The sequence below is a fragment of the Theobroma cacao genome, chromosome 6 (assembly GCF_000208745.1).
Source record: "Theobroma cacao cultivar B97-61/B2 chromosome 6, Criollo_cocoa_genome_V2, whole genome shotgun sequence".
NCBI lineage: Eukaryota > Viridiplantae > Streptophyta > Magnoliopsida > Malvales > Malvaceae > Theobroma > Theobroma cacao.
This window is the reverse complement of record NC_030855.1, coordinates 15,805,854-15,817,582: the sequence shown is the minus strand read 5'-3', so window position 1 is coordinate 15,817,582 and position 11,729 is coordinate 15,805,854. Positions and strand designations below refer to the sequence as shown.

General features: G+C 28.4%; 1 protein-coding gene across 1 annotated transcript; it reads left to right on the top strand.

Moving 5' to 3' along the window:
* Nucleotides 8,944-10,373, top strand: LOC18595855 (auxin-responsive protein IAA1). Its single transcript, XM_007023971.2, has 5 exons — nt 8,944-9,260; nt 9,380-9,561; nt 9,656-9,767; nt 9,873-9,934; nt 10,075-10,373. The coding sequence occupies exons 1-5, from the start codon at nt 9,046-9,048 to the stop codon at nt 10,110-10,112; spliced, it is 609 nt and encodes a 202-aa protein (XP_007024033.1). The 5' UTR covers nt 8,944-9,045; the 3' UTR covers nt 10,113-10,373.

Below are 11,729 nucleotides of genomic sequence, written 5' to 3'. Positions count from 1 at the left end.
TTTGAATAAAAGATTGCTTATGAAAAATATAATAATAAAAATATAAAAATATATAAAATAAAAATAGTATAATAAAAAATATATAATTTTTGTTCACTAAAATAACATAAAGTTATAAACAATTTGTGTAATTATAAATGAAAAACATAAGAACTTAGAACAAAAACTGTAAAGTATAAAAAATAATAATAAGAAATAAGAATAGAAAATATGATAATAAAATATATAATAAAATAAAAATAATTAATAATAACAAAAAATATAGATAATTGCATTAGCATAGCATATATATATTGCATCATACATATCATTGCATATAAATATTTATGTTTTCAAGTTTAAGTCCCGATGATGGGATCTTTCGGGGATCTTGCGAAGGCGGGTATTTCTTGAAAAGTTCCCTAGGTGAAAAGACGTCCTTGGGTCCCACCAGTATGATGGGAGGGCTCGAGAACCGTCTTTAATAAAAGGCTTTTGCCCGAATTAAGTTCATTATGCACAAAAATATTATTTTAAAAAGAAAACGTACGATGACCCTGATGACGGGAATTATTCGTCGAATTTGCGAAGGCGAGTTTCTCGGATAATTCCCTAGGTGAGAGAATATCCCGAGTCCCACCAGTATGATGGGCGAATTTGGGAAAATATCCTCGATAAAAGGTTATTCGTCCGGTATTTTTATCTCACGCCATGCATTTCATCTTGCCACCCATTTGCATTCCATTTTAAGTTAAATAGGAGATAAAATAAAAAAATAATAATTAAAGAAATATAGTGAAATTAAAAATTAAAGCCCAATAGGATAATCTAAAAATGGTACCGTTCATGGAACGGGTGTCCTAATCTTTTCCCGAGCGTAACCGTACTCCCGAACCTAAATCTAAAAAATCGTAGACCGGTTTAAGGTTCTTTTCGGTGGGCTTAAAATTAATTTAAGTTTTCATCGATTAGAATCGAGTCAATAGGTGGCCAATCACACCTAGTAAAAAAGATTGGTGGCGACTCCTAGTTTAATTTTTTAGTGAGTTTTTCACGTTCGCGTCTGGCGGTCGGGTTCCCATACCCGCACGTTACGACAATTTCAAATTGATTCTCGAACTCCGAATCACCATTCTAAGTAGATTTTGGGGTTTCAGAACTCTCAAATTCCTTTTAGATTTTTCATTTGAACTAACTCGAGGTATAAATCAACTTCACAGCACCTCTAGAGGCAATACCATCTTTTGTCGATTTCTCGGACTTCCTCAATATACAAACATTCTATCGAGCATGTAAATGACATCATAATTATTTTACAAAGCAGGGTTTGACAAAAAGGCTTTTTATTTATGTGAAAATTGAAGATGAAATTAATGCAATAGAATTTTTTTTTTCTTTTCATAGTCAACTTGTGAGGACTTGAACTTATAACTCATTTTTAGAAATTAAAGAATGGCTATTATCTAGTCATTACATTAACGCACCGGTCATAAAACAATTAATAAGTATTCTCTAATATGATCTTCACATAAAATAATTTCTTTAACAGGCTCCATTCAATTCCAAATTCATTTCAATTTGGTTATATCAAATATTTGTTTTTTTTTTGCCTAAAATAAAATTGCATATATATTGTAATTGCACTTGGTTTCTAGGCATATATTCAATTTTCTACATATTTCTTCCACACTTAACATAGGGTGACTAAATGAATAAAACCAATTGAAAAACATGAAATTATTAAGGATGCATGCGATTCTGTTTAGTTCAATTTTGGATATAAATTTCAGCTAACATGCAGTATTTTGGTTTTTCCGAGATCAAAGTGAGTGCATCTTAAAATCAAATCGAACCCCATTGATTTAGGTAAGTTCGATTCTTCAATTTTTAAAATTACAAAAAAAAAAGTGATTTTTTAATATTATTTTATTTATTCACTTAAATTTGTCAATAAAATTAATTTTTTATTATATAAAAATAAAAATTTATAAAATATTTCAATTCTATTTAGTTTGAATGATTTCAATTTTTCAACTCATGAATCAACAAAATAAAATGAATTCATATATTTAATATCTGAACTGAGTACAAGAAATACACAAACCAAATTGAACTGAATACTTTTGTTCGAATCGGCTGTTGACTTTTTTTATTTTTTTTTGCTCATTAGAAATGTTTATAAAGACAATTAATTACTTCCCCCAATTATAACTAATATTTTCTTTTTTATCATAGTAAGTTATTTGGGAGCTTTAAACCTCTTAGTTATCCTGAAAATCAATAACTTCATAACAATTTTATTGGATACCATATCCAATAAAATTGGATCAATATATACTCTTTCCTCTCCGTCCCAATATATTTGTCACATGTTAATTTGTTTAGTTTTGATCTCTTTATATTTTATATATATTATTGATAAAAATATGAAAAAAAATATTTTCTAAAATGTCAATTTTTAAAAATTTTGATAAAAAAAAGTCAACATGTAATAAGTTTAATGGAACAAAAAGAATAAATAAATGAATATATATATATATATATATATATTTATATAAAAAGAAACCCCTTTCTATATATTTGGGATCCTTCTGGATATTCAAGTGCAAGTTGTAAGCGAATCTAGGACACACGCTAAAGGCGAATAATATTCTATGAACTGTGGAAAGAAAAGGAAAGTGGAGAATTTTCAGAACTGAAACCCCATGTTACCATATTCTTTGCACATTCATAAAATATATATAAAGGAAAAGCACATGATTAGCAACAACCTTCAATGTCTAGCTTAAATATTCCTGATACAGAATCTAATCTGCATTCTCTTAAATTCAAATTACAAACCCAACTATCACTTCATTTCCTACGTAATGCAGTCGGGATATTTTTTTTTTTTTAAAGGGCGGTCGAGATAGTTTTATATTATTTTTTTATGAAACAAGATGATAAATATTTAAATGTCCAAGAAGATGGATATATCTTGCATAAGATAACATTATCAGAATCAAGATTTGTTTCGGGGCTTTTGGTTAGTTAGAGCCACTAATTAAGCTTTAACTCCTTTATGCTTAAAAAATTAAAATCAAAGGCAAGGAATGTTGTATTTTATTGAATCAAACTATTTATATATATATATATATATATACTGTAGCATGTAGAAATTTAAGGGGGAGGGGGATTAACCTTGACATCTTAAAGAGGAGGCCGAGCATTAATTGTTTATAAACTTAGCTTTTAAATAATAAAATTGAAACAGTTTTGCTTAATTATTCATTGAATAAGGTCCACTTTTCAAAGTTGGGTCAGAACTCAGTTTCTATTTCTAGCTCCACAATTTTCATTGTTAAAGAATAGCTCCACAATTGACTAAAGTATAATTGAAGAATCTCAGTCAACTTGGGTCTAATTTCTGCTTCTCAGGAGCAAACCCACAGGACGAAGTAACTTGTGGGTCCGCTTAGAAAACCAGCATGGAAAATGTATATGCTATAGCTGTTACATTAATTCTGAACAATAAATCTCCAATCAAAGCAAAAAAGGTCTCCAATCACGTTCAAAAGGAAAGTCTTCACGATTGGTTATCTTCTTTTAATTCTCCCCATAAAAGGAAAAAACCTCGAAACTTATTAGCACCTGTAACTTATAATTCACTTTACAACTATGAATTTTCAATCCTACTGTTACAAGAATTGGACTAGGAAAAGGATGAGGAAATTATAGGAGAAAGTGATCGGAAATGAAGAGAGCAGATTTAATTTAGTGAAGCAATCAGAAAGTACCTGTTCAAATATTCTATTTCTGGAACGGTATTTTTTTTTTTATCAAACTTAACTTCTTACCTTTACACGGTTAAAAAAGAAAACGTGCTGAAATTATGATAAAAAAAAATACATCTCACATCTGTCAAATTAAGGTATCTTATATATATATATATAATAAAAGACTTCACTTATTACCAATCAAATTTTGGATTATATATTCGTTCTAAAAACTTTCACATGGTTTGAAAACAGATGGTCTCTATGAATCCTTTTTTGTTGATTCATACCTCGTGATATGAATATGATCCTTACACATGAAGATAAGTGTTAAAGTGGTTATAAAAGAAATCTTATATTTCTTAAATTAAAAATATTTTAGACATATAAATATAATATATAAGAATTTTTTCAATTTATTAATTATTACTAATTAATTTTAAATTGTATATCCGGCGTTACACAAATATTTTTACACACAGTTCAAAAGAGAGAGAGAATGTGTGATGGAACAACCAGATTCACACGTATTTTGTTTGATGAATAAGAACAATATTCCAGTAGTCGGGAATATTAATATGTCTGCTCAAAAGAAGAAATTGATGCAAACAAGTAATTAAGTCACGGACAATTTGTGCCTAAATGTTTCTTTCTGTCTTAGATTCATTCGAGTGCCTTCTACGAAGTTGCAGTACTCCCTATCCTGTTTACACACTTCAGGCTAATATATCTAAATCCTTATATATATGGACCATCATCATCTAATTAACTGCTCCATATATGTATGCCTTTCATTTTTTTATGGCTAGCTACATAATGCTTTTCTCTCATTCAATACAACAATCTTTCTTATTCTATTCAAAGAATTCAAGAATGCCTAAGAACTTTTAGTATTTAAGTTAACAGTTATTTACTCAATTGCCTAAGACCAAGTTAGTGGTTTTGGACTTGACTTAGTATTACTAGTGATCTCTTATTGATACCAACATCTAAAATATTGCTCTATGGTTACTGAGTATGGCACATTCAGTCCCGATTGAAAAAAAAAAAACTGAATAATCTATCTATTTGTTAATTTCTTGCAAAAAAATGTATAGTTAATCTTTTTTCTTTATCACTCTGCATGATTATGTGGGCAGATTATGTTAGTTTTTTATTTAGCATATTGTTGTAAAAGTAATGCCTAAAACTAAAAATTCGTTAAATAATAAATTGCTTTCAAGTTGCAATGATTATGTCAATTGTTTTTCTTTGTTTCATTGGGTTTGTTGGAAGGGAAGATATGTTTGACAAATTGGTCGATAATGGGAAATCTTGAAAGCATTACATAACGACGTTGAAGGGAGCAACTGATCCCCTATTTCAAGTCATATTGTTGATTTTCTTTCCAAATCAAACCCTATGATTATGTGGGAATTTTTTAATTGATCATATGCTTCTTGTCTGCAAAATATGGAGTGATCCATTGAAAAGAAGACATAATTTAGTATAAATAAAAGATTTATGGTCAAATAATGAAATGCACTAATTTCTCTATCCAATGATGTTGAATTCTTCTTTCATCCCGTCCTTTTTATGCTAGTGGACACAATACCTAATTATACAATAGATTATTATAAGTAAACTAAGAGGCACATTAATCATATCAACTTTCAAGGAAATTCAGTTATATATCTACTTAAAAATAAACAAAACTCTTAACTTAATCATATAATAAATAAATGTAATTTCTCTCTCTAATTATCTCGAATTGTTATATGTTGATATCCAAAAAAAAAATATTACATTGGGACAGTTTTATCATTAAAATGATAAACAAGTTCCTTGAACCTTTAGATCTCTCTTGGTCAAAAAAAAAATTTCAAGATTAAGTTTTACATTGAGAATTTTTTATATTGTATTTTTTCAATTATATAATAATTAATTTCTCAATTTGTAAATGTGATATGTAGTTTTGATAAAGTTATCAAGAATTTAACTGAATGTAAATATGATATCTTATTTTACATTTGATGTAAATATAAATAATATTAAAAGATATAAAATTTTTTGTATAAATCATTATTAGTAATTTAAATTTAAACTGTTTAAATCATACTATTTAAGTTCAGAACATTGGTAAGTCAAATGTGTTTGAGCTTGAGTGGTGAAAATAATTTTAATTTGTACATATAATCATATTGAAGACGTAACAAGAAACCTGTCATTTTATAGTATTTATTTGCTTTGGTTTAGGAAAAAAATATTATAAATATTGTGAATAAGCAAGTGATAAGACTTTAAATTATTGGCAAAGACAAGGTGACCCGCATATGTCGTCGGTGACGTGACAGGAAACTTGGAAACAACGGTTGTGTCCCTAGAAACCGCGGGGGCGGGAGCCGGTAAAATCCGCCATGTGCTGCTTGCGAAACCCTCATCATCCTTACTATACCAATAATTTAAATTTCAATAATAAATACTTTTCTATTTCAATCTTTTTATTTTTTATGTTTCAAATTATAATTTTACTTTTCTACCTTTCAAATTAACGTTAAAATATTTTAATTTTAAAATTTTGTATTATTTGAGAAGTGAATATTAATTTAAAATGGAAAGATGATTTAAGAATAATATACAATAAATTTTAAAAAACAAAGTTTGTAAGAAAAGGACGATTTTATATTAGTCGACAAAGAAACATGGTCACATGGAAGCAGTGGGACCCAAAAGGGCAGGGCCGGGTCTTCTCTCACGTAAAGTTGACTTTTACTCCAAGAACCCCAACATATGGGTCCCACAAAATTCATGCTCTTTCGATTCTGTGCCTTAACCTCTATTCATCACATGTATCGTCCTTGTGGGTCCATGCTATGATGAGAACGTAGACTTGCACAATTTTCACTCTTGATTGTCATTTATTATTATTTTATGGATTATTATTTAATTATTTATAGAATTTTTCTAAAATTTTTTAATATGCTTTTCTATTTGTTTGTTTTAAAGTGACATTTCAACCATCCTTTTGGTGATGCTGAGTGTGAAATTTCAAGTGTGTTTGGGTGTTAGGTTTAATCTTAAAAATCACTACTACTTAAATTAGATTGGAAAATTAGAAAAGAATGCAAAACCAAACTTTGCTTAAAGTAATCAAAATTAATTCATTGTTTTGGTGGTAGAAAGGTGACTTTTTTTAAAGAAAATTAATGGTGATTGATAGTAATTAAGAGATTAATTAGTTTTGTATGAAAATTTCACCCAAAAAACTTAGAACCTTTACAACTTGAAAAGGGGAAATTGATAACCCCCCGAAGAGCAACTTTATCTTCGAAAGGAAGTAAAGAAAGGTGACTAATTTGACCAATCCTTTCTTATCATAATTAGGGGTGAGCAAATGGATGGATTGGGTGATTTGGTCCACCATACCAAAAGATCAAATAGATCAATTACTTTTAAAAAATCGATCAAAACTGACCAAATATAATGGAAGGCCAAACCGATCAGATATAGAATTGAATTGGTTGGTCCGATTTTGAACCAATTGATCAAAATTTTATCACTTTTTTTTTACAAATTATAATATTAAAACTTATATTATAAACTTTATCCATAATTATATATATATGAAATTAATGATATAACTTATATGCTATAATATTTCATATCAAAGTTTGTATAAATAATAACTAATTATAAACAATATGTTATAAAATCTAAGGTGATAGCTAATAAGCTTATTAAATGTAATCATACAAATAAAGTTTATTATAAGTTATAATAATGCTTATGTATAAATTAAATAAATATATATAATATATTACTTCATTATATATATATATAATTAATGATACAAATTTTATGTTAAAATATTTTATATAATCATATAAATAAAGTCTATTATAAGTTACAGTAATATTTTTGTATAAATTAAATATATGTATTTATAATATATGACTTTATTATATATATATATAGATGAAATTAATGACATAACTTATATGTTATAATATTTTATATCAAAGTTTGTATAATAATAACTAATTATAAACAATATGCTATAAAATCTAAGTTGATAACTAATAAAGTTATTAAATATAATCATATAAATAAGTTTATCATAAATTATAGTAATGCTTATATATATGTATATATAATATATTTATACAATTATATATATATATATATATTCATATCATTTTATATTACGAAACATTACTAACGTATAATAATTATAACATATTAAAATATAAGATATTTTCTATCATATATTATAATATTAACATATAAATTATATCATTTAAAATATATAACTTGTAATTTTATATTAATACAGATTTATAAATAAATAAATAAATATATATATAACTAATATTAAATTATTATGATTATAATTTGTATACGTACATATAGTATCTTAATATATTTTAAATATATTATTAATTAAGTTTACTATCAATTCTTTTTAATATATAAAAAATATTATATATATGACTATATATATAAATATATAAAAAATTAGTTTGGTTTTTTGTGTAGATTGGTCCAAAAATTTTAAAATCGAGAACCAACCAAAAATTTAATTAAATCAAATATTTTGAACCAATTGATCCAATGGACCAATTAGACCAAACCATTTTATTCAAATCATATTTAATTTGAGTAGGTAATTAGTCTGAATTGATTTTACTCATCCCTAATTATGACTTTAAAAAGTTAACATCTTATGGAATTAAAAGAGATAATTATATAGACCATTGTTAAGTAATTACCAAATATTTTTATCAAAAAAAGTAAATCGAAATTCGATCCAAATTCAATCAGTGATCAACTTTTTCCTATTAAAACACACCCATAATTCAGCTATCAACCTTATTCACAATTTCATTTCCATTTTTTTCTTTTTGTTGTAAAAGCTAATAATAATCTGATGGAACAAGGGGATTCACACAATCATAGCAAATCTCTTTATTGTCCTAACAAAAACACTGAATAAAGTCCATAAATCTCCGAAAAGAAAAGAAATAATGAAAGTGACCGGGTTGGCCCGACCAAACTTTAAAGCACTCAAAATCACGCACAACCACGCACACGCTTGCCGTCATATAATTCCTGTCACCTACATGGACAAAGCAGAACCGCTCTTTTAAGGACACGTGTCCTATCCGGACTGGTTTCTCATTTTTTGCCTGTCAGATTCTTCTCCGGCCTTTTACATATTTATATATGCCCCACGCACCAAGCCAAACGTGTTGGTCACAGAAATTTTGTACAACGCTCTTTCATTTTTTTTTGGTATAGCTGGCAGTTCTGAAAACTATTTGACGGAAAAAAAATGTCACCGGAAAATGATGCCGCCGGCTTGAATTTCGAGGCTACCGAGTTGACTTTGGGGTTGCCTGGAAAGTCTAAGGTAACATCAGATGGTGAAGCTAAGTCGGGCACCAAACGTGGATTTCTGGAAACCGTTGATCTAAACCTCGGTGACAAAAAGTGTGGTCAGTCCCAGACTGATGTTCAAGAAGCCGCTAAGTCTTCTCCTGTTTCAAAGTAAGATATGAAACTCATTATGCTGCCTTTCTTTTTGTTTTGAATTAAAGAAAATGAAAATTATATTGAAAATTGAAAATATGTACTCATTTTTATTTTTTGATGAATATATAATGAAGGGCACAAGTGGTGGGTTGGCCGCCGGTGAGAGCGTTGAGAAAGAATGCAATGAAGAGTTGCAAATATGTGAAGGTGGCAGTCGATGGAGCTCCATATTTAAGGAAAGTTGATCTTGAGATGTACAATAGCTATCAGCAGCTGCTAAGTTCCCTTGAAGACATGTTCTCATGTTTCACCATAAGTAAGTACATCAGATGTTTTAAAATTCTTCCTTTTATTTACTTATTATCATTGGAAAGATCAGGGTTAGTCTTTAACTTGGATTCTTTTTACAGGGAACTGTTTGAATGAGAAGAAAATAGTAGACCAAGTGAATGGACTTGAGTATGTGCCGACATACGAGGACAAGGATGGAGACTGGATGTTGGTTGGAGATGTACCATGGCAGTAAGTCCCCTTTTAACAATTCATTTGCTCTTGCTGAATTTTCTTTAGAACCCAATATATACTTATTAGTACTAATAGTTTTTTTTAATTTTCTCTTTTCACCAGAATGTTTGTTGACTCATGCAAACGCCTAAGGCTGATGAAAAGCTCAGAGGCAATTGGATTAGGTAAAAATTGAACCTATAATTATCTTTTTCATGCTCTGTTTCTATACTTGTTAGTAATCATCTTTTCTCTTTTTTCCCTCTAATTTATGATGCTAAAATGTTCAAATCTGATTAATTGGTTGTAATTATTATTGATGCAGCACCAAGGACACCTCCAAAATGCTCAAGCACAACTTAAAAGGAGCCTTTAATTAAAGAAGCGTCCAAGAAAGGAATGATAATTGCTGTACAGAGGCTTTTGTTTTGTATCACCTTTTTTACCATGGATCACAATGGGCAGAGTTTTTGATTAGATGTAGGAAGTCAAATGAAAAACTGATAATCATAATAATAAATAAGAGAGACATGCCTATAATCTCCTGTATGTTGCATTCAAGTCCTAGTGCAATTGATGTTGTGGGCTTTTTTCTCTACATAGTCAGGGTTATCATTCTTTTTCTCTCCTCCTTGACGTACAACACATGATTTGTATTACTCGAACACATATTGATATTTTTTTTTCTATTAGAAGAAAGGAGATTTCGAATCTAACTTTGATTAATTAGAAGATACATATGCTTATTATTACGTAAAAATATTCGAAAAAATTTGATATTAAATTGGACTGTATGAGTTATTAATTTACATCTTGATATCTGATTCAAGGATGCTGGTAATTTCAATAAAAAAAAAGACAATATAATTATGTAGGTCATGTCATTAATTAATTAATTTACAGTAAGAAAGGTTAGTTTAGAAACAGTTGAATATATGAACATACACGAGATTCATGTTCTTGCATATTAGCTGGCTCCCATAATTAATGTTCATTCAAAAATTACAATGATGTTTTTCATGACTGGTGTTTAATAATCAAACTTAGGAGGTTGATATTGATCAACAAAATGTTTCCGACCAAATTTCAATTATTTCAAAATCAAATAATTAAAATCCTAATCATTATTTCTTTTCTCTAATGATTATGCATTTTCCATCATAAAGATGTCTATTAACTAACAAATATAAGTCATTTCTAAAAAAAAATTAGTTATGATTTAGTTTGTTTCCTCTTTGGAATCAATTTTTTGATCTTTTATGGTTTTATATTTTGTAAAAGAAAAAAAAGAAAACAAAAAGTTGCATCCATTTGTCTAGGTGTAGGCAAACGGCCCAAATTACATAATTCCGAGTCAAGTTTTGAGTCGGGTCATGTGACTTGTAATAGACAAAAGAAGCCTGGCCTACTATAGATCCAACTTCTTCCATCTTTGCTTATAATAATTTTGGACGTAGCCATTGACTCGTAATGAATCCAATATATGAATTTTAATAATTTTATTCATGTCATAATCATGTTAATTCACTTATAATATATACTAAAAAAATTTCAAATCTTATGCAAGTTGACACATCTAACTCATATATTATAAGTTTATACATGTCTAATTAATCGTATTAATCAAAATGGTGTGTTTCACACCCATATGCTACCTTCTTGTTGTGTTTAGTGAAACGGTGCGTATAAGGCACCATCTGCCTTTCTTATGGCCTCTTCTTTTTTTAGTAGTCGATCTTAGCTTCTTCAAGCTTCAGCTTCTTTTGCCATTTTATGATCGTCTCTAAACTTAATCATTCTTTATGTCTGATACTCTTTTTCAAGATGGATGATGAATGTTATCAACATTCATTCTCCTCAATAAGTTTTGAAATGGCTTTAGCTGTAATGCCTTTGTAAACATGTTTGCTGTTTGCAAATCTGTTAAAATATGCAAAAGCTTGACCTCTTCTTCTATGACCTTTTCACGGATAAAATGAC

Bases quoted from the DNA above. Each gene is read 5' to 3' on its own strand.
- LOC18595855 (XM_007023971.2), top strand. From the start codon at position 9,046: ATGTCACCGGAAAATGATGCCGCCGGCTTGAATTTCGAGGCTACCGAG. The intron at 9,562-9,655 runs GTAAGTACATCA...TTCTTTTTACAG, and splicing joins GTTCTCATGTTTCACCATAA to GGAACTGTTTGAATGAGAAG. The intron at 9,935-10,074 runs GTAAAAATTGAA...TTATTGATGCAG, and splicing joins CTCAGAGGCAATTGGATTAG to CACCAAGGACACCTCCAAAA.